At 47.4% G+C, this 22,960-nt stretch overlaps 1 protein-coding gene across 1 annotated transcript in view; it reads left to right on the top strand.

Moving 5' to 3' along the window:
- Myom2 (myomesin 2) overlaps positions 1 to 22,960 on the top strand; it is a 58,576-nt gene that overhangs the window by 18,750 nt on the left and 16,866 nt on the right. The window contains exons 11-22 of the mRNA XM_038328146.1: positions 1,252 to 1,451; positions 2,061 to 2,114; positions 9,310 to 9,437; positions 9,859 to 10,042; positions 11,353 to 11,527; positions 12,904 to 13,025; positions 13,906 to 14,093; positions 15,968 to 16,094; positions 18,313 to 18,491; positions 19,954 to 20,068; positions 21,551 to 21,707; positions 21,791 to 21,897. Coding sequence (XP_038184074.1) covers positions 1,252 to 1,451; positions 2,061 to 2,114; positions 9,310 to 9,437; positions 9,859 to 10,042; positions 11,353 to 11,527; positions 12,904 to 13,025; positions 13,906 to 14,093; positions 15,968 to 16,094; positions 18,313 to 18,491; positions 19,954 to 20,068; positions 21,551 to 21,707; positions 21,791 to 21,897 — 1,736 coding nt within the window. The remainder of the gene's footprint in view (positions 1 to 1,251; positions 1,452 to 2,060; positions 2,115 to 9,309; positions 9,438 to 9,858; positions 10,043 to 11,352; positions 11,528 to 12,903; positions 13,026 to 13,905; positions 14,094 to 15,967; positions 16,095 to 18,312; positions 18,492 to 19,953; positions 20,069 to 21,550; positions 21,708 to 21,790; positions 21,898 to 22,960) is intronic.

Raw genomic sequence — 22,960 nt, 5'->3', positions numbered from 1 at the left:
TAACTTTCAGACCCTGCCATTTTCTGCTGGGGACTTAACATAGAAGTTTATATTTAAATTCCTCAGTCTGTGCCTGCGTGTCCAGGTTTCTGGACAGGACTATATGTTCAAAAGTCTTGCGAATTCTGCATGGGAAGGGTTCTAGAAACTGGTATCTTACTGTTCAGTAGCCTGAGCAGGATCCCAGTAAGGTGTCAGCCCTGGCTCAGCTCAAGTAAGATGTACAGTCTAGACAGAAGACGGTAGATCCTCTCCCAGACTTCATCTCACAGGCGAGGGGCCGCCCTGTGGCTTTGCCATTCAAGCTGACAAAAAGAATTGCTGACAATGTGGCTTGTCCTGTTCAATTTTGATGCCATAGTTTTTTGATTTTATCTTAGATTTTGCTATGTTTTATTATTATCACTTAGAAGCCTGTCCTTTTAAAATAAGAGACAGAAAGGGAATGCATCTGGGTTGAGGGTGGGTAGAGAGGAACTGGGAGGAGTAGAGGGAAGGGGAAAAACTAAAACAGAAAATGCCAACAATGGGTTTAAAATAAGTTTTTGAGCAGATTTGACTTAAACATGTTTGATGACAGGAATTATCTTAAGCTATAAACCACAAAGATTGAATTTACCTGACTATGCATGTAAATGCATGTATTGGCTATCTTCCTGACATGTAACTTTCCCTCATCTATCTATCTGTCTATCTATCTAATCTATCTATCTATCTATCTATCTATCTATCTATCTATCTATCATCTATCTATCTATCTATCTATCTATCTATCTATCTATCAATCATCCTTCAATCGATCATCTCTATCTATCATTTATCTGTCTATCATCTATCTCTCTCTGTCTGCCTATCTATTATCTATGTCTATGTATCTATATATCTACTACCTCTCTATCATCTATCTCTATCATTCTTCTATCAATAATATCTATCATCTATCTATCTATCTATCTATCTATCTATCTATCTATCTATCATCTATCTTATTTCTACACTATCATCTATTTATATCCATCCACCCTTCCCTCTGTCCCTCCATTCTTATGCACTTGTATAGTGATAGCTATTGAATTTACTAAATACTTTTAAGGTTTATTTTATTACCATTAATAGATGTCAGTATTTCAACTTTTATTTATCCAAATAGCATGCCACCCTGTGAAGACTGCTCTGTGAGCATACCTCTCTGAGTATTTAGCAGATTACCATGTGGGCTTCGTTTGTCTTTACTTCTTTTCCATTTTGAAGATGTGAGGTGGGAACTGACAACTGGGTCCAGTGCAACGATGCCCCAGTGAAGATCTGCAAATACCCTGTCACGGGACTCTTTGAAGGGAGGTCATATGTGTTCCGCGTGAGGGCTGTTAATAACGCTGGCATCAGCAGGCCTTCCCGGATCTCCAATGCTGTGGCTGCCCTTGACCCCGTTGACCTCAGAAGGTTACAAGGTAGGCTCATTTAAGTCCCCGTGAATCACCTGCATGTTGTTAGTTCTTTCTCTGGCTACCCATTGCATGTAAGCATGGCATCTCATGATGAGTTCCCTATTCTCAGCATCTTCATCAATATTGTCTTTAGGCTTGGAGGGGATTGACACACCTTGGAGGTGATTGGCATGCCTTTAGGAATAGAACCTGATGCCTGGGCTTCACGACAATGCTTCTTGCCTTCACCATGCAGTGCCTGGGGATCTAGAATGCCCAGAGTCGCATGTTCCCCATCTGTTGGTTATGCAGTTTCCACACGTGGTGGGACTTAGCTCTCAACACCAAGCCACTCTGTGCCTGAGCTTTAAGTTCTATGGCACAGATTCCTTTATGGAACTGGACCCTTCGTCATGACAATTTTTTACCTTACTATGAGTCCTCTGACCATCTGCAAAGAGCTGATTGTGCTGAGAATAATCAGGAACGCTTCCAAAATACCAGAGGTCGTGACCTCCATAACTTTTTATTGCCTAAATGCTGAGCCGGCTCACAACTCACCCCAAGTTAGGGAAAACTGCTTCCTGTAGAGAACCCTTGGATGTCACAGTCACTGTCACCCTCTCTGTGCAGCCATTCATTTGGAAGGAGAGAAAGAAATCGTCATTTACCAGGATGACCTTGAAGGTAAGTCACTCTTTCTTCAGCCTTGTGAACTCCAGAGCTCTAGTTAGAGATGAGAGAGGCTGAGGGCAGAGGGACAGTGGCCAAGCTGTCGTATGTGAATCTTCTAATGGGGCCCAATGCATCTTCGAGGGACTTTGTCAGGTAAAGCTGAGATTTGATTCTTAGCTGACATTGGGTTCCTCCTTCCCCATTTCTTTCTCTCCCTTCCTCTTTTGCTCTCCCTACCCCCTCTTGAGACAAGGTATCTCAATAGCCTGGAGCTTGCCATGAGTCGGTGAATCCTGGTGATTCACCTGTCGCTGCCTCCCAATTGAGTGCTAGACTTAACAAGTGTTCACGCTTGGCTTTCTACACAGGTATTCGAGATCAGCAAGCACTGTACTGATGGAGCGATTCCCCATGTTATGCCCAAATCTGCGCAATCCCCACAAGCCAAAAAGGAAACTGAGTCCCATATGTAAAAGCAAAGAGCCTTTATTTTAATCAAGTTTGCAAACTCCATCTTTTCGCATGTCCAACGTATTGGAATAACCAGAGAGCCCCCAGCTCAATTAGAATAGGGTTTTTATAGTAGTAAAGGTAGGGGTGAGGGGGGGTCTCTGAGGTTCAGGACCCCTGACTGGCTGACATTTGTCTTAGGGGTGTCCTGCTGAGACGTGCTGGCAGGTGTGTCTATCTACAGGTCTTGGAATGCCAGGCATTTCCTTTGAATGGTCTGCTCTTGGGTGGGGGTCGGGCAATCTCGGCTTGTGGTTCCTCCTGCAGCCAGGCATTGTCTCAGGGTAAACTATCGAGACTCCAGACTCCATTTAATTTATCACCAGAGTCCCAGGTGATAATGGTTAGAATTAAAGAACTTCCTTTGGGTGACCTGCCCAGACTGAGCTTATCATGGCTGACCCCCACACCCCATCTTACCAGCTCTCTTAGTGAAAGAATATTTTGTTTTATTTGAACTTTTTTTTCAGCAAGAACTTTATTCCTAACATTTGAGCTGAAATGGGTTGTGGCGCCTCTTTCAAATGGCATTCCTGATTTGGGGGACCGTGTTTCTCTTGTTGAAGCTTGATGCTTTGTGTCTCATCAACATGCACCCCGAGACAGCTAGAAAGAGGGACCGAGGAGGCGAATATCACACCATGAGTCCGACGTCCTGGGACTTTATTTGGACTTATGGCCAGATCACAGTGCAGTGAGCAGGAACTTAAAAAGTCACATTCCAGGGGTGAGATGGTCAGGGGATAGGGGTGCCTCCTGGGCAACGCTGGTGACCTGAGTTTGATTCCTGGAACTCATAATGAAGGGAGAAAACTAGAAAACTAGCTCCTGACACACACACACACACACACACACCCCACACACACACCCACACACACACACACACACACCACACACACACACACACACACACCACACACCACACACACCACACCACACACACATGCACACACACCACACACACATGCACACACACCACACACACACATGCACACACACCACACACACACACACCACACACACACACCACACGCACACGCGCACACACACCACACACACACACGCACACACACACACCACACACACACCACACACACACACACACACACCACACACACACACACCACACACACACCACACACACACACACACACACACACCACACACACACACACACACTTTCTTCTTATCCCCACCCCTCCCTCCCCTTCTTTATGAAGAAAGACTGCGAACCAGTTTGAAGCTACCAGTGAAGCAGGCAGGGGTGCTTCTTGGCTCTTCTTCAAAAACCACAGTATTCAAGAGGATTCCTCCTACGGCACTTGAGGGCTATGATTGACTTTTAGGTTTGCAATCCACAGTCGCCATGTGGACCTGTGAAGGTTATAGGGTCTCTGAGGAAGCATGCTCCAACCCTGACCACAGAGAAGTAAAGTTCCATGGCAAGCACTTGGGGATTCTGCAGAGGTGACCTCGAGGTGGCACTAGAAGTCTTTGTCATATATATCTCCAGAAGACCTCCAAAGTCAAGAGAGACACCCGATCAATACTCAGTAGAGGAAGCCAGCCCCAGCAGGGTGGTTTACAACCCCACATAACTGTCTGTCCCTCAGTCTAGCGCTGTGCTAAGCGCAGGGCCTACTGAAACATAGCTATTTGAATGACCGAGAAACGGCTTTGAGATATACCGGAGAGGACAGCCTTGCTGTGCGCAGGCCCCTATAATTGGGAGGTTTGTCATGCTGGAGGGAAGGCATTCTGTTTCACTCTCAGGGGATGCAGGATTAGCGGGAGAAATGTGGTGCTCTCCCAGTGTGGACGGTGGAATTCACACCCCATAACAAAGGCCGCGGTGAGAAGGTGTGGCTTGCTTCACAAATGTCCTGGGTCTGTGATGAAACCTGTGGTACTACAAAGCAGGAAGCCTAATAGAACTCCCCAAGGCAGGGACCTTCCAGCCCTGCCTTTCTAGCTAGAGGAGCCACCCTTTAGCTCATAAGCACAGATGCATTTGGGAAGCATGCTGAGCATAGAATAGTGCTGGTCAAGAAAAGTGTCGAGTAAGCGAAGCAGTTCCATAGCAACAACAGGAGTGGTATAGTGATGCTGCCGGCAGGCACGGGGACTTGGATTTCCAGAGGAGGAAGCTGAGGGCATTCAGGTATTCCCCTGTTCCCACCTCCCTGCACCTCCTTTCCAGCTGGTTCTACCCTTCCTGGTGGTTGTGACATTCTTGGGTGTGGCAGTGTCTTATACAGGCATCAGAGCATTCCTGAGGCTAGTATCTATCCTTGTGGCTAGCCTTGGAAGGAGGATGAGACCCCATATGAGGACTGGGAACCTTGGTATAGGCTGGTATTCAGCCTCGTGGGGATGCTGGCCCTGGTGTGAGGCATTGCTTGCGTAAAATAGCAACACCTGTGGTCTGCAGCAAGCTGGGTGTGAAGCAAGGTTCTGGTGTAGTGGGAGAGAACTTGGAGAGTGAGTTTGTGTTCTAGCTTTATTCTGCTGATATGATTTAAAGAAAGTACCATAACGAAAAGCAGCTTGGGGAGAAAAGGGTTTATTTCATCTGACAGTTGTGGGTTTCAGCCTACCAGTGCGGGATGTCAGGCTAGGAACAGAAGCAGACACTGTGGGGGAACTCTGCTTACTGCTCACGGCTTCTTGGCTCATGGTTTGATAACTTTTTCATATGGCTGAGGACCGCCTTCCTAGGGAGAGTACCGCCCACAGTGGGCTGGGACCCTTCTTTGTCAATTAGCAATCAAGACTGTGTCCCTTAGACGTGCCTACAGGCCAACCTGACAGAGGCAGTTCTTCAACTAAGGCTGAGTTCCTCAGCCTCTTCTCAGGTGACTTAGGCTGTGTCAAGGGGGCACTAAGCGCTAACCAGGACAGCCTGCTTCTTCTGGTCATATAAACATAAATACTCATCTTCACTAATCTTTAAAGAGATTCTATAGTGTTTTTAAGTAAATCATGTCTGAGTTCAAACATCTGCCACTAGCAAGCTCCTTTTCCTGTAATGTTTTGTATAATCTAGCCCTACTTCCTTTCCCCTCTCCTTCTCCCCCGCAGCCTCCCCCTGCAGTGCCGAGGAATCAAGCCAGTGTTTGCTCATTTCTACTCTAACATTGAACCTCCCCACCTCCTCAGCTTTGACTGATTTTAAGTTCAGATAGTTCTTTAGACATTTGTTTCAATGAAATGGAAACATTACTTTCCTTTTCTTTTTTTTAAAATTGATTTTATTGAGCTATATGTTTTTTCTCTGCTCCCTTCCCTTTCTCTTCCCTCCCCTTCTGCCCTCTCCCATGGTCCCCATGGCTCCCAATTTACTCAGGAGATCTTGTCTTTTTCTACTTCCCATGTAGATTAGATCCATGTGTGTCTCTCTTAGGGTCCTCATTGCTGTCTAGGTTCTCTGGGATTGTGATTGGTAGGTTGATGGAAACATTACTTTTATTGACCAAGAAAGGCACGCCAGCAGTTTTATCTTTTTGTTGTCTTTCTTCTTTGCCCTCATCACAGTTGGTTGGTTCCCTTCCTTTAAATATTCCATCCATAGAAATGCTCCTTCCTTAATATAATCTACCTTTTCCAGTTTTTACTGAATTATCACTTTAAAAAAAAGGATAGTCCATTCTCGGAGAAGCTAAATGTCCCTGCATAATATACTAAGGTTGATTATATTTATGTATTTTTAAACTTTATGCAAACCCCCCTCTCTCTCTCGCTTTTCATCTTTATACAGTGTCCTAACTAGCATTCCCTGTCAGCTTGTCGCAGCCCAGAATCACCTGAGAAAGGAGTCTCAGTTGAAGCATTGCCCGGATAAGATTGGCCTGCAGATATGTCTGTGGGGATTGTCTTGATTGGTAATTGATGTAGGAAGGACCAGCCCACTGTAGGCAGCACCATTCCCTGTGTGGCTGAGTCTGGAGACTATAAGAAAGCTAGTTAGCTAAGTATGAGCTCCAATGAGCCAGCGAGTCATGTTCCTCCATGGTTTTGCTTCAAGTTCTTGATTGAATTCTCCCCCGACTTCTTACAGTGATGGGCTGTAACCTAGGAGCTGAACAAACACATGGCCCTCCTACCTTGCTTTTGGTCAGAGTGTTTTTTATCACAGTAACAGAAATGAAGTTAGAGCTTTTGGGTCCTGGGGAATCGAACTCAGGTCGCCAGGCTTGCGCAGCAATCACTGTAGTCATTCAGTGATCCTGCTACCCCGGCAAGATTGCTTTCCTTCTACTGATTCCATATCCAGGATCCCGTGGTCTGCCTTGAACCACGGAGCTCGTACCCTGTGTGCTCAGTTGACCATCTATTCTGGAAATTGTAGCCCTTGGCTTGCGTTTCTCATTCTCTTGACTTCTGGCCCCTTGAGAGCTCTACAAATTCCAAATCAGCCTCAGGTTTTGGTAACTTAAGGATACTTCTTCTGGGTGATGGTGGTTTTCTTGGGTTAACAGAGGGAACAAAGCCCAGGATTGGGACCCAGAAGCCCAAAGCTTAAACCCCAGCTCAACCTCTCAATGGCTGTGGTGTTGGATGTGGTCTGGGCTTCTATTATACATTCTAGATTGGAACTTGACAGTGTCATCTTCCAAGGGAAAAAAGATGGTGGAAAACATTTAAATAATAATAAGATAAAATAACATATATATATATATATATACATATATATTATACATTCTGTATTTTCGTTATCCAAACAATTTTAGTCTGAGAAGTATTTCTGTATCTCTCCATCTTCATCCAGTGTAACCATGGCCTACTGAGTCAAGGCCCAAGAGAACTGGTAGGAAGTGAAAAGAGGTCAAGATCTTTTGTAGCTAACCAGCTGCACCCAGGTCTACAGCGAAAGGCACAGGGAGAAGTATTTGGTTACTATTTTTTTTTTCATTTTGTCTCTACAGATCTCTCCTCTCACCCTAGCTGTGTTTTTATGAATTTCCTCAATTCATTCTTGGCTCCCTAGGCCATCCCCAGCCTGGTTTCTTCTGTCTGTAGCTAGGGTCTTTGCAGATCTGCTACTTGTTCCCCCTCCCCCCCCCCCCAGGATACTGTAGAAAGTCTAAATGCCTCAAGAATTTCATCCTCAGTGCAAGCTCTCTGTTTGCAAAGACTGGACTTTTACTTCTTGCCTTGGTAGCCAATAGTGTTTCTTAGTCCACTTTTTTTCTATGCCTAGAGGCTGTGTCCCCAAAACTACATAGATAGGTCTCAGCTCTCAAGTATGCCATTTGGTGTATAGTTCCTGCCTGCTCCAGGATGGCAGGCACTGTACACGATATGTTCTCCCTAGTTTGTTCCACCAGAAGTGATTTGGTTCTGGGAATTTGGCAACCTTTTCTGTGCCTTTTTCTGGTGTCCCTGCTTGTACCCTTTTAGGTGCTGTGCACATGTAAGGGTTGAGAAGGGCTGGTGGGGTCCTGGGGTGTTCCCCGTTCCCTCAGTCACCTCTGTTTCCCCACTTTCCTGGAGACATGCTGACTCCTCTGTGAAATCCAATCCACGGACGGGCATGATTCCGGATCAGGCTGAGCCCCCTGGAGCGCGCTGTGCTCTGTGAAGTGGCTCCCAGAGTGAAACCCAATCTTGTTTTGTGCTGTTTCCATGTGGCTGCTCAATTTGCCGCCTGGAGCTGAGACCCAAGGGAGCAATTAGATATTGCAAAGGGCAGAGAGATGTCCTGGGGACTGTTCAAACCATTTTAATCATGTGCTAATCTAACTGAAAGTTTTCATATTTTGTATAACAATTAAAGAGGCCTGTGAAATTCTCTCATAAATTCGAACACAAATATCTACCACCTCACATGTAGTTAAACAATGTAGGTGGCTGAGAGGGGACGTGGGTATACCAGATGTCTCTGATCATAAATACCCCTTCACAGCTATCTGCAAAGAGCTTATCACTGTCTCTCCTGAAGTTCAAATAAACAAGCATAGATTCCAGTGCTTGCACATGTGTGTGTGGGTCTTTGGAGGGAGGAAAGAGGAGCGCGCCTTAGGAGCTAATGTAAGATCTCAGTCCAGAGCATGGTGACATCAGCAAGGTACGGCCAGTACAGGCTCCTTGACAATGCTGCCTGCCTTCTCAGATCTGCCTTCTCAGATCCTAGCAAGAGACAATCCTGGGTTGGTTGATTACTTCTGGATTCTGATTCCTCTGCCCTGTAGAAACTCTGAAAGACTTTTGGATAAGATTCTTAGGAATTGTTTTTTTTTTTTTTTTGTGTGTGTGTTTTGTTTTGTTTTGTTTTTTGTTCTTTTTTTTTTTTCCAGAAATAAAATGGAATGATCTTTACTGGAGTGGTTTTGCCTTGACTCTGGATAAAGATGCCTGGGATCTGTTTGCTTTCCCTGAGTAGAAATGGCCAACTGTAGCAGGGCAGTCTTTCAAAAAATATTTATTTTATGAGTATGAATATTTTACCTGCATGTGCGTCTATGGGCCCTGTGCACGATTGGTGCACTCAGAGGCCAGAGGAGAGCAGTGGGTCCCCTGGAACTGAAGTTATAGCCGCCATGTAGGTGCTAGGAATCAAAGGCAGGTTCTTTGGAAAAACAGCCATTGTTCTTGATTGCTGAGCCATATGCCCAGCTCACCAGGGCAGTGCCTTGGGTTATACTGGGGATGGTTGAGTATCACCACGCAGCACCCACTCGGTTCATTTTTCCTGCAGGTGATGTTCAGATCCCAGGACCTCCCACCAATGTCCAGGCCTCAGAGATCAGCAGGAACTATGTGGTCCTCAGCTGGGATCCTCCTTCTCCCCGTGGGAAGGAGCCCTTGATGTACTTCATTGAGAAGGTATTCTGGCCACATACCCAAGAAGGCTGCTCTCCGGCACACACACATGTTCACACATATACAAACATATTTGACAAATTCTACCTCTATACTTTGTAAGATATACCATTATGCCTTATGTATCTCTTTTACTTGGTTTTTACAAACTTGAACACTGAATTCAACAAAATGACGTAATTCCCCAAAGGCCTTTGTTCAGTGAGCTAAGTAGCACCATGGTTTTGCCATGTGACCTCACCATTGTGTGACACATGGATTGTGTCATGCCACCACTCCAAGTTGCTGCAGAATGGTAAAGCTTTTAACTGGACTGTGACTCATTAAGTGGTGAGGGAATCATAAACATTCTCCTAAACTCTCTTTAATCTCCGTCCCTTCCATCTTTTTGAGACTCTGACCTTCTGTCCCATTCCTCCTGCAGTCCGCAGTCGGGAGTGGCAGCTGGCAGCGGGTCAATGCCCAGACGGCGGTGAGATCACCTCGGTACGCTGTCTTTGACTTGGCTGAGGGGAAGTCCTACGTCTTCCGGGTTCTGTCGGCCAATAAACATGGGCTCAGTGACCCATCTGAGATAACTCCGCCTATTCAGGCACAGGACATGACTGGTAAGTTATGGCCACAACCAGAATCCATGACAGGCTGAAAATAAGGTGTCCCTGGAACCCCTTCAGTGAGAGGACGAATACGCTGGAGCCCTTGTGCATGAGTTTGTGCGTGGGGTTGAGTCCATTCACAAGCAATGGAGGGCTGTCCCACATTGTGGCCAGCACTCAATGATTCCCCCAAAGGTCTGTCTACTTTTCATGAAACCAACAAATGGTTTATGAGCCTGTTCACGGAGACAGGGCTTCACTGTGTAGCCCTGTCTGCCCTCAGACTCACGGCCTTCACTCCATCTCAGTCCCTTGAGTGGTGTGGTTATAAGCATGTGCTACCTAGTAATGCATGGGTTAAAATATATGTTTAAGCTATGGTCACTTAGAGACCCAAACCCTAAACACGTGGTTTCCTGCTCATCCGACTTGAAGATCCCACTCAGAAACTTTCAAATGCAGCTCACAGAAACTCGGAATTACAGTCCACCCCAAAGTGTGGCCCTCTCAGGAGGCCCCCTGAACCCCAATAGCTTTTGACAGGATGTGCCTGATGTTAGGCGTTCTCATTCTGAGCCCAGAGTACCCCTTCTCCTTTGTACCACATCTTACAAAAGCTGGAGATGACAGTGAGCTGGCACTGGGGGTAGAGACCTGCCCTGCCTTCAGGTCCTCTTTGGGTTGTAGCTTGTTTGTTTGTACTGTCACCCAGACTCTGAGAAATCAGACCCAGGACCACAACTGTCACACCTGTAGCCTCTGAGGAGAGGCCGTGGCCTTTTCCTTTAGTTAATGACACACGCACAAAGTGACGATAATTAACAAACACTGGGCCTGTGTCGGAGGTGGTTGGCTCTGGAGTGGCCTGTGTCGGAGGTGGTTGGCTCTGGAGTGGCCTGTGTCGGAGGTGGTTGGCTCTGGAGTGGCAGGAGTTTTTTTTCCTACAGCCCACTGGGGAGAGGAAAGACAGAAGATGTGATGATTAAACTGTGATTTCATTGAGTATCTCCGGAATACAATATCAGTGTGTGTGTGGGTCTTTGGAGGGAGTCTTTGTGGGTCTTTTCAAACATGGCCATCAAGCAAAGCCTTCGTGCACTAAAATCTCTATCTAGCAGCAGTTTGGAAATGAAGATTTCACGGTGGTAATGTCTTTCCTGTCAGTCATGTGACTCCGGAAGAACCCCTAGTCCCACAGCTCCATCAGAACTCACGTCTTTGTAGAGACTCAGCCCTGGTTTTTACTCCTCGGGGGACCGAGGTGGCTCTCTGGAATGACCCTCACTCTGACCACAGCTTCCATCCTCCTGTCTCCCCCTCAGTGGTCCCGTCAGCTCCCGGCCGGGTGCTCGCCTCTAGGAACACTAAGACGTCTGTTGTGGTGCAGTGGGACAGGCCAAAGCATGAGGAAGACCTACTGGGTTACTACGTGGACTGCTGTGTGGCGGGAACCAACCTGTGGGAGCCGTGCAACCACAAACCCATCGGATATAACAGGTGCCACCCCCATCCCCTAGCAACCAACCAATCCAGTGTCAGAGAGGCAGGTAGCAGACACGGCGTGGCTTTCAGAACTGGAGAAACCACAGTAGAATGCCCGTGACTCCCCTATAGACATGATCCCTTCGTTTAGTCACGTGTCAGGGTGGGGCATTCTAACATGCTGACTTGAGATAGGCGGTCACATCACTGAGATAACTTGTCTATTGATGCAAATAACTTTTTTCTGTTATTATTCTGATCTTATAAATGCATGGTATGCAGTGCAGTAATCAAACATATGTATACGATATGTCACGATAACTATCACTGCTATTTCCTTAATATTTTAAATTAGATTTGTAGGTGGGGGGAGTCAGCATAACATCTCTCCTCACCACACAGCAGGGTAAATCCATCATCTCCCAACAGGGGTGGGACAGGGAATGAATATCCCTTGGCTGGTCAGTGCCCCCACACTTGTCATTTGCTGTGGGAAGCCAGAGTCTTTACTTCTGGACTACCCATTCTGTTCTCTGCCCTGGACACATGGGTTGCCTGGCTCTGTGTTTTCTGCACAATGTACTTCACAGGAAGGTGGAGTCTCTGTCAGTGGCCGCTGTAGAGGGTGTCCGTGGTGGCTCTACCATCTTCCCTGAAAAATAATTCTTTTAAAAAGGCATATTGTAAAAACCCAGAGGGTATAAAAGAATAACAACCAGATGTTCTATCAGCCCACTGCCAGCAACAGGAGAAAGACCATGAGAAATTCTCAGGAAGGGGTCTACAGGATGTTGTATTAACTACCGTATTGAAATCATATTGGTGATAGATTCCTAGCAACTGCTTAAATTTCCCGAATACTTGCTGTGTGCAAGGCAGGCGGGCCAAGTTCCTTCTGGATTGTTTTCCACTTGATGCTTGTGTGGTTCTGTGAGGACTGTGCTTCCCCAGGAGGGAAAGCAGAGCCTGGTAGGGGTAAGGGACATGACAAGGGACATATGGTCTGGTGGATGCCAAAGCCCACACTCCAGCCTGATCTGTGTGAAGTCGAGGTCCTGGTCTCTACTCAGTGCCCCATGCATGGACCTCTTAGATGTGAGGAATCGGATGCTGTGGCCGAGCTTCAGTCTCGAGAGGCTCCAGATGAAAAACTGAAGGCGGGTCTCAGACTTTTCCATTAAATGCAGTATAATCTGCTTGCCTTTTCACCCTAAACAATGAATTAACTCATGGCTCTGAAAAAGAGGATGAAGGTGTGGTTTACAGGAAGAGTAAACTTGGGTTTAGATCAAGTGAGAGTTTTTTATGAATGGCCCCAGTGACGCATGCTTCAGCTGTATGAAGTGGCAAGCCAGGGCTTGCGCCTTGTGACTCTCGACTGTGTTCCTCAGGTTCGTGGTACATGGCTTAACCACCGGAGAGCAGTACATCTTCCGGGTTAAGGCTGTCAATGCTGTGGGGACCAGCGAGAACTCCCAGGAGTCAGAGGTCATCAAGGTCCAGGCGGCCCTCAGTACGTAGCTCATGGGCTCTTCTGTCTCTGTGTAGGGCTGTACTCTCTGCATCAAAAATACTTGTCACATGGCCTAGACCAACACCAGGGGACAAAGGTGTAGGTGCGGGGCTTGTTGCAGAGTCCTCACCTCCCAGGAGGCTGTTTGTCTTGGAAATCGCGATGTGGGGAAACTGGCAATAGGTCAACTCCATGGCAATTAAATATGGAAGGTATCACAACAGCTCCTTACTCATGTGAGGATATTCCCTGTCTGTCATGACTGTCTCTTTGAAATATGTGCTTTCAAAGAGACAAGCCCATGTGGCTTTCATGTCTCTTCCTGGTCTTATCCACGAATATTTGAAAATGTCTATTATTTTGATCAAACAGGGCACCATATCCAGAGGGACGTCACCTTCCCCAACAAGCTTAGGAGTGTGCCCCAGCTTCCCACTGACTGGTGTCCAAACAGGGAAACATGAGCTATGTACCCATATTAATCTGAAGTTTTCACTTCTGACCAAGAAGTTAAAACACACACAATGGATAATGACGCCCCCTGCTGGCCACACGGTTATCGTTCTCCACATATGCAGAGTGGGAAGCTGGATTTGTTCACTTTCAGGGGCTGGATGGAGGGCACCTCCTGTCTCCATGTTCCGTCCAGGTTCAAACAGGTCCCTGTCCTATCATCAAGGCACTTGAAGCTGCATTTAGAAAGAGCCATGGATACAGACGAAGGGAACAGGCAACTGTTAAACTCACCCCCTTTAGAGGAGGCTGGGGAATGAACAGCAGTTCCTGTGCCTCTGTTTCCCCCTGGGACTCCAAAGGTGGCTTTTTGGTGGGATGGAGAATATAGATCCCTAGTGACTGTCATGCTTCTGTGTTCTCGCAGCTGTCCCTTCTCACCCCTACGGGATTACCCTGCTCAACTGTGACGGCCACTCCATGACCCTGGGCTGGAAAGTGCCTAAATTTAGTGGTGGCTCAGCCATCCTAGGTTACTACCTGGACAAGCGAGAAGTACACCATAAAAATTGGCACGAAGTCAACTCCTCACCCGTCAAAGAGAGGATTTTAACGGTTGGTTTTCGTTTGTCCTTTGCTTTTTGCCTAAGTGACCTTTGCTGACCTTTGCCTAAGTGACCTTTGCTGACCTTTGGGTGGACTCCTTCGTTCAGAGTTTCAGAGTTCAGTTGGCTTTTGGGTCCTTTGATCCTGAAATAGACATTGTTTAAAAAAATCCTAGAAATAGGGGGGGGGGCATGGTGTTTGGATCTAGATGGATCTTAGGAAGCTAAGAAGCAAGAAAGAGGCCTTGTCAGGAACTGAGCAGACTTCATAGTCGATTAATGACCCAGTTGGCAGGGATGGTGCGGTCCATCCTAGGAACCCATCCTGGTCCAGGTGGCAGAGTGGGCAGAGGGGGCTAGGGGTGGGAAAGGATCTAGTTGAGCAAGTGCTGATGAGATACCACTACTCTTTATCAATAGCCACCTGTCTTAGCTAGAGTTTCCATTGCTGTGAAGAGACACCGTGACCACAGCAACTCTTATAAAGGAAAACATGTAACTATCGTGGCTCACTTACAGTTGAGAGGTTTAGTCTATTAGCGTCATGGCGGGAAGCAAGGCAGCATGCAGGCAGACATGGTGCTAGAGAAGGAGCTGAGAGTTCTCACATCTCGACTCACAAGCAACAGGAAGTGATCTGTGTCACTGGGTGTGGCTTGAGCATATACGAGACCTTAAAGTCCGCCTCCACAGTGACACACTTCCTCCAACAAGACCTCGCCTGTTTCAACAAGACCTCACCTCCTAATAGTGCCACTCCCTTTGGAGGCCATTTTTTTTTTCAAACCACCACACTTCCTTTTCCTAGAAATCCCCATGTTTCCTATCTCCTGTGCCAGTGTGTGTCACACCAGATGCAGAAGGAGTGACAGGTCTGGAGTTAAACCCTTAATTCAACTGTCGAAGTCTTTGATTTCTCATTTGAGCAGTGATGAATGAATTCACCTGATCACCAGCACATAAGGACTGATTATAGTAGACACACTGGAAAAATTAGAATTTGGGGTGAGGTCTTAGCTGCCTGATACCTATCATAGAGAAAACCCTGCTTTATGATACAGTTTATAATATGATTTTGTAACACTGAAACTATATTTGCAGCACTTAAATGTAATGATGTGTGTGACTTACACTCAAATTTGGCGTGACAATATTGATCCTTGCCAAGTTCTCCCTCAGCATCCGGTGGCTTTTTATTGGGCCTGTGTCCCTAATGGACCTACTTGCTTCTTCTCAGGGTGAAATGGCTCTGTCCTCTGGGGAATAAAGCAGAATAGCCACCAAGGTCTCTCCTTGGAAATCAGTATCCTGACCCGGATCAAAGGTCTTCCTTTAGGATCTTGCCTGTGACTGACAGAGACCCCAAAGCTCAGAGCAGACTGGAGACTGTAGCGACCTGAAAACCCGTGAAAGTTAGCAAGCGCTTGAACTGAGCGAGTAGACTCTGTAGTGACTACAGGGGACAGGTTTGGTGACTACAGCTGAGAGCATCACCCAGCATCACTCAGCTGGACTGGAGTCAGGGTTCCTGCCAGCCCCTTTCCCTGTCCTGCCCACCCCAGGGCTTGCAGAGACAGAGCAGGGTTTGGAGCTGGCTCCCCCTGTTCCTGATTTACTCTTTATGGGCATTGCTTTTCCTCTCAGTTCAGCTCTTACCTGCCCAGAGGTCCCCATTATCAGTCTGGTAGAAACCATCATAGCGTTGGCGTCATGACTGCCACACACTAGGTATAGGCGGCCTCTTTAAAGGACTTAATCTCACTTTCCAGCACGGTTCATTCCATTTCCTTCTCTCTCTGCAAACTCCTCTTGGGTCCTCCTTTGCCCCTATGTGTGTTAGCCCCGTGTTGAGCTCTTTTATTAATTGAAACGAAATTCATACAGGTGGAAGGCTTGACGGAAGGCTCATTGTATGAGTTCAAAATTGCTGCTGTCAACCTGGCTGGGATCGGGCAGCCGTCGGATCCCAGTGAGCACTTCAAGTGTGAGGCTTGGACGGCGCCAGAGCCCGGTGAGACAGTCTTCCCTGGCAGGCCCCCCTCCATTAGCGTGTCTGGCCAGAGGGGGCTTGTGGGTGTTACGATATCGTCACCTGCTTCCACAGTGAGAAGGTGGCCATTACATGATGTGGATTGTGGCAAGGGCTGCATGTGGCCGTGAGACTGGACCCATGCAACTGAGCATGGCCATGGAAGGGGTTTTGAGTAGGGAGTGGGCGGCGGGGCACAGAGGAGAGACAGTGTTCCACAGTCCGCAATGTGCAGCTGGCACCTGACATATGACCCTGATGTGACTGTGGACACGGGCTCCTAAGGAGCCAAGAGGAGATAAGGGCAAAAGGTCCCAGGCAAGAAGGGAGCCATGAGCCTAGCCCAAGCCAAGGCAGAGCCGATGGCCAGGTCCCCACTCCTGTGTTATCCTCCATGCTCCAGGGTGTTGAGAATCAGGGGCCCCAGCTCTGAGAAGTACACTTGTTGAAGTCCTGACTACAAGTCCTGCCTCCTTTCCTCTTATCTCCTTCCTTTCTTTCTTCCCCTCCCTCCCTCCCTCCCTCCCTCCCTCCCTTTCTGTCTTCCTCTTTACTTCCACCTATCCTTCCTTCCCTCCTTCCTTTTTTCCTCCCTCCGTCCCTCCCTCCCTCCCTTCCTTCCTTCCTTCCTTCCTTCCTTCCTTCCTTCCTTCCTTCCTTCCTTCCTGTCTTCCTCTTTACTTCCGTCCATCCATCCTTCCTCCCTTCCTCCCCTTCCCTCCCTCTCTCTTTCTTCCCATTACCTCCCTCCCCTCTTCCTTCCTTCTTTTCCTCTCTCCCTCCCTCCCTCCTTCCTTCCTTCCTTCCTTCCTTCCTTCCTTCCTTCCTTCCTTCCTCCTCCCTTTCCCCCTCTCTTTCTTCCTTCCCTTTCCTCCTCCTCCTCCTCTTCCTTCTTTCTCTCCCATGTCCATATGCCCCACCCTTCTTTCTTTCTTCATTTTCATTAAATTAAGTTGGGCCCCTTAGAAATAGCTCTACAGAAATTTTCCTCCCTCATCTCCTCTTCCTCTTTTCCTCCTCCCCTGCCTCCTTATCTCTTTTTTATTCCCCAGGAATGAGGCCAGGGTTTCCTATTAGCTAGGTGATGCTCTGTCATGGAGCTATATTGGCAGCCCTTTTCTTTTCTTTTAAAAATCAACTTTATATTAAAAACTCAGATATAAAAAAGAAACCACACACTGAAATTAACTGGACCCTAAGTCTATAGGCATTCTGAAGTTGTGGGGCTTTACATTGGATTTTACATTTTTGATATTGAATACATTTTGATTCATTTATCTACCACCAAAATAAAAAAAAGTCTATGACAGTTAGAGCGGGGACCATATTAGCTCTACAGTGCCTTTAATAACTTGTGCCATTACTACTCTTTTATTTTTATTTTGAGAGAGGATTTTACTAAGATGCCAAGCTAGCTTGAACTTCCTCTGTAGCCAAGACAGGCGTTGAGCTTTTAATCCTCCTGCCTCAGCTTCCTGAGTAACCAGGATAGCAAGTCTGTACCACCAGGCCCAGCTCCAGTCTTATTGAAGGCTTCATAGAAACTGCTTTCACAGCACACACAGGGTATACTGAAATCTAATTAAGACGAAGCTGGGTAACATCGTCTCCCCTCTTGCTTCTAAGAGCTCCTCTGGGAATGGGGAGTCAGCCCCAGACTCTGTGGCTTGCTGATACTCTGGAGAGAACTGTGACTGTGTTAGCATGTTGGGAGGTTGGTAGCACAGCGATGGTAACAATTTCTGCACATTGGCTCTCTGATGCCCACGTGCTGGCCTGAGAGAGTGATGTGCACTGTGTGTTGCTTGGTTCTTACTCACGATTGTCCAGGTACCTGATGGAGGGGATAGAGGCTGGACTCTCTTTCCAGCCCCAGCATCAGGAAGCTTCTAGAGAGAGTGAGATGTGGATGTGAAGAGGATATATGTTATGCCTGTGGAGGGAAGCCCTTGCCAAGGCGGCAGGGGAATCGCTGCAGTGGTGGGGGTGGCAGGGTCACTATAGTGGTGGGGGTAGGAGGGGCCTGCCCAGCAGATAGGGTGACATGAATGGTAGGAATAGGAGACCCCTGTTCTGGCTGCAGGGTCACTGCAGTGGTGGGGGTGGGAGGGGCCTGCCAGGGTGGCAGGGTCACTGCAGTGATGATGACGATAATTAGGCTTGGCTCAGCTGGCTGTGCTCAGATTTAGTGACTTTTCAGGCCCTGCCTATGACCTGACGTTCTGCGAGGTCCGAGACACCTCTCTGGTCATGCTGTGGAAAGCCCCCGTGTACTCGGGCAGCAGTCCCGTTTCTGGGTATCTTGTGGATTTTAAGGAAGAGGATTCGGGGGAGTGGAAGACTACCAGCGAGGCACCGACTCCAAATCGCTACTTAAAGGTGACTGTCACCCCTTTCACATGCCTGGTTTTGATTCCCTAGCTCACTGGCCCCAAGTCTCTAGGTGAGAGATGCACTGGAGACCCCCCATGGAGGGGAGTTCCTCAGGATCTACAGCGCAAGGGCAGGAAGCTCCAGCAGAGGGCAGCAAAGCACCTTAAGGAGGTGGTGTTGGCCTCACAAGCACTGCCCGAAAGTTGTGAGGATTTGTTGTTTCTTCCCTGACCCACCTTGCAGCCTACCCAGCCACCACTGTAGGGCCACGCCCCTTGTATGCAGAGGTCCATCCTCCGACCAAGGCAAGGAGAGGGCATCTAACTCTGTGCCGAGACCTCAAACCCAACATTTGCTTTACCTAGTTCCTGTAATTGCTAATAGTAATTGCTTATCTTTAACATTATTTATTTAATAATAATTATTGAATACACAAGTACACACATGAGCTCGTATACACATAGCTGCATTGTCACATACATACATCTGCCTACATTCACTCATACGCAGGCACTTGTATGCACACATGTACATATATACATATTTGCCCTTACACTCATACACATAATTTCACATCAGCACTCACACATGTCTGAACACACATGTACCACTCTTGCACTGTTACACATGTGCACACATGAACACATACTTGTATACCTGTATACACATGCATGCATGTATATACACGTGCAAACTTGAACTCCCACCCATGTACACATAAACACACAGATGCATGGCTATGCTCACATATATACACATATGTACTTTCAGATCATCCCACACATGCACACCAGCACTCTGACACATGTATGCACACATACACACATGCATTGCCACATGCATTTATATGCATATACACCTGCATACCTACACTCACACATACACAGGAGCACACACACATGCACAGTGTAAATTAGTTCACCCTCATTTTCCAAATACTGACACTTGCAGTTTTCTAGTCTCTGGGTCAGTGTGACAGAGTCTTTGAGTCCCTGGCCTGCATTCTTGGATGCTTACCTTTGTGACCCAGGGGTCTTGTCTTGATGTGGTTTAGACAGACGCCTGTGTACCCTCTTGCAAGGAAGGTGGTGTTCGCGCCAGACACTGAAGCGCAATGATGGAGGCATAGGCAGCAATACGTCTGCCGAGCAGGCTCGCAGCAGAAAGCTGTCTCCTTTGAATGAGTATGGTTGGCGGGAGAGTGTGCATACACGTGAGAAGAGACTGTTTCAATTATGGCGTGTCTAAAGGATCATTTCTAACATCCAGAGACCACATTTTAAGTTGTATCTGGTCCTGGAAAACCATGTTAAACATCATCACCAGGTTGTAACCTAGTCCATAACATTTGATCTTGCACCTCAGTGTTCAGAGAAACACATGAATGTAGATGAACCCAAACCTACTCCTTCCGTCAGTGAGCTTGGGCGCTGTCTGCCCTGGCACGTGTTTCTTCTGTCATTTCCAGATCTGCGACCTGCAGCAAGGTAAGACCTATGTATTCAGAGTTCGAGCAGTGAATGCCAGTGGACCAGGGAAGCCGTCAGACACGTCGGAGCCTGTGCTTGTGGAGGCCCGGCCAGGTGAGTCCCCACCTCTCAGTTTCTCACATGTCACCCCACTGAGGGACCTTGAGGAGAGCACTCATGCTCTGTATGTATGTGTATGCATGGGTGGAGGCATGTTTAAATGCATGAATATGTAACCTACCATTTTAAATTTTAAAAAGTTCTTTGGTAACTTCATACATGTATATAATTCACTTTGATTATATATACCCCACTACCTGCTTACCCCTTCCTCACTGAACTCTTCTTTTCTTCCCCACAAGTCCCTCAAACATGCTTTAAGCAGAACTTGATTGACAGAAGAAGTTAGGCTACATCCAGGCTCCGCACCTGCTCTAAGCCCCTGAGCATATGGCCGTCTGCCTGGTGCGGAGAAGTTGTTCTAGGCGTAGCGGATGATGTCCAAGGGGGACCACTGTTGTTTGTGCAACTGCTGGGGTCAGGTCAGATGCCTATAAAGCTATTGGTCACTATCTTGGCTGCATCAGACTCCTTTGAGGTGATCTTGTAGAGAGGCATCTCTGGGGCTAAAACCAGCTCCCAGGATACTCAGGTTGGTTGTGTGCCTGGGTTCAGGGAGGTGATGGAGCCAAGAGCTGAGACCTCCGTGTTTTATTCCTGGGGCCTCTTGCTCTCGTCTGTATATGTTTTCCTCCTTTTCTTCTTCCTGGTAACCCAGGATCGATATCACTGACTTTAGTTCCACTTACCAGCTTTGACTCCTTTTGCCAAAACTGCCACCACTCCCATTACCATCAACAATACAACACCCTCTTCTTCTTCCTCCTCCTCTTCATCCCCCCTAAAGATTTATTTTTATTTTATGTGTATGAGTGTTTTGCTATGAATGTGCTCTCAGAAACCTTCTGAAAGGGCATCAGAGCCCTTTGAACCAGAGTTATAGATGGTTGTGAGCTGCTAAGTGGGTGCTGGGAATCGAACCAATTCTTCTGAAAGAGTAGAAAATGCTCTTAATGGCTGAGCCATCTTTCTACCCCCAGCGCTAGCTTCTAAGAGTTGTATTCTGAATATCTGGTATCAGGCCAGCTGTTCACTTTGGTCAACATGTGCCAGACAGATAGCAGCCCTTATTCTCCTGAAAAAAAAAACAAACAAAATAACAGATGTGGAGCAAAAAGAATGTGTGGGAGCTATGGAATAGTGTAAACATGACAGTCCAGGTTATAGTCTGGGGGTGACCAGTCAGTCTGAGATGCAGTCCTGAGGTTTCTGGAGTGTTGGAGAGGAAGCCAGTAGAAGTTTGAGGACACAAATAGCATCAGCTCAGCCAGCAGCTGGCCTTGTCAGCCAGTTCCCTGAGGGCTGCTTGCTCTTCTAAGCCTCTTTGGTCAATTTTGGACAGACATTAAGTAAAACTGATGACACGAACAATCTCAAACAGGCTTCCACCTGGCTAGTGCCAGCCACTCTCTAGAAAAAGAAATCTGGGGGACACGGTGTTCCTGAGGATCCCTCCCTTCCTCCCATCCTTAATAGGCACCAAGGAGATCAGCGCTGGTGTGGATGAGGAGGGCAACATCTACCTTGCGTTTGACTGCCAGGAAATGACAGACGCTTCCCAGTTCACCTGGTGCAAGGCCTATGAAGAGATCGCCGATGAGGAGCGGTTTGAGGTTCAGACTGAGGGAGATCAGTAAGTAGCCAGCCAGAGGCTGCGTGAACCTTTGGCTTCCGTAGGCAGAGGTGACTAACCCTCCCCTTTCCTTTTCCTTTCAGTTCAAAGCTGTACTTTAAGAATCCAGATAAAGTGGACGTGGGGACATATTCTGTATCTGTCAGTGACACGGACGGTGTGTCCTCCAGCTTCGTTTTGGATGAGGAAGGTAACGTCTTCCTGAGATAGGCTGGCCATTCACAGCTTTGTCATGCTTTCAGAGATAGGCTCTCAAAGAGAGAAAACACATTTGGTCAGGAAGAAGGCTGGGCATGGGGTTTGCTCACGAGCAAATGCAGGCTCCTCACTGCCTCTTTCTGTCTTGGAAAGTATCCCACAGGGCAAGCAGAACTCAGTCTTTCCAAGGGGCCCACTCCCAGTACAGCAGCGTTGGTTCACCTCCACCTCAATACGGCTCACAGAGGAATCAGTTTATAATATGTGAGCTTAGGGAGATGCCTACATCCCATATATGGTGGGAGGGAGGACCCCAGAGAGGAGGGTGTCCTTGACATGCTTTTGGCTCCACAAGTTTGCAGATCTAGCTTAGTTTTAGTTAAAGTTTTACCAAACACAGACAAACTGAACAAGACTCCCCCAAGGATAGCTGAGGGTTCCATTGCCCCCTTCTTAGGCTGAGAAGGGGCTCTTCAGGCTGCCTTTGAGGACTCTCTTGTACACACACAAGAAGTGGTAGTGTGTCCCTCAGCACTGCAGTTCACACAGGACACTCTGATCACAGATGTAATGCATATGTAGGTGCCTAGGGTGAAGCTTCTGCCATAGTTTAGATAAACCTGGTGACCAAAGCAAGACCTCAGGGATCCGGGTGTAGTTCACTTGGTTTATGCCCGTCCATGCTGGAAGGTGTCACTGGGAAGGGAGGTCCTCATGGCCAAGCCAATGGTCAGATGAAGTTTGCTTTTGACTGGGAAGAATGTGACATCTTTATTTAGCACAGATGAGTACTCTCATATGTCCATGACGTGTTTTAATTCTAACTTTGTGAAGGAAGGGAGGAGAGGAAGAAGGGGAAAGAAATGGAGAGACATCTTGGAACTTTAGCTTTTCTGACTTGGCTCAGGATTTCCTCTGGGGCCATGTTTCCTGCTTTTGCCCTGTTGCAATTTGCAACGATGAGGGTTTGCTTGAATCAGGGAGCTTCACTTCATCTGAATAAAACAGAAGAAGGAAATGTTGGCATGGGGGGAAGAAACCACCAGCCTCACTAT

Source organism: Arvicola amphibius, chromosome 4 (assembly GCF_903992535.2).
Source record: "Arvicola amphibius chromosome 4, mArvAmp1.2, whole genome shotgun sequence".
NCBI classification, from domain to species: Eukaryota; Metazoa; Chordata; class Mammalia; order Rodentia; family Cricetidae; genus Arvicola; species Arvicola amphibius.
The sequence above is the reverse complement of the archived record's forward strand: the minus strand, read 5'-3'. Positions and strand labels throughout refer to the sequence as shown.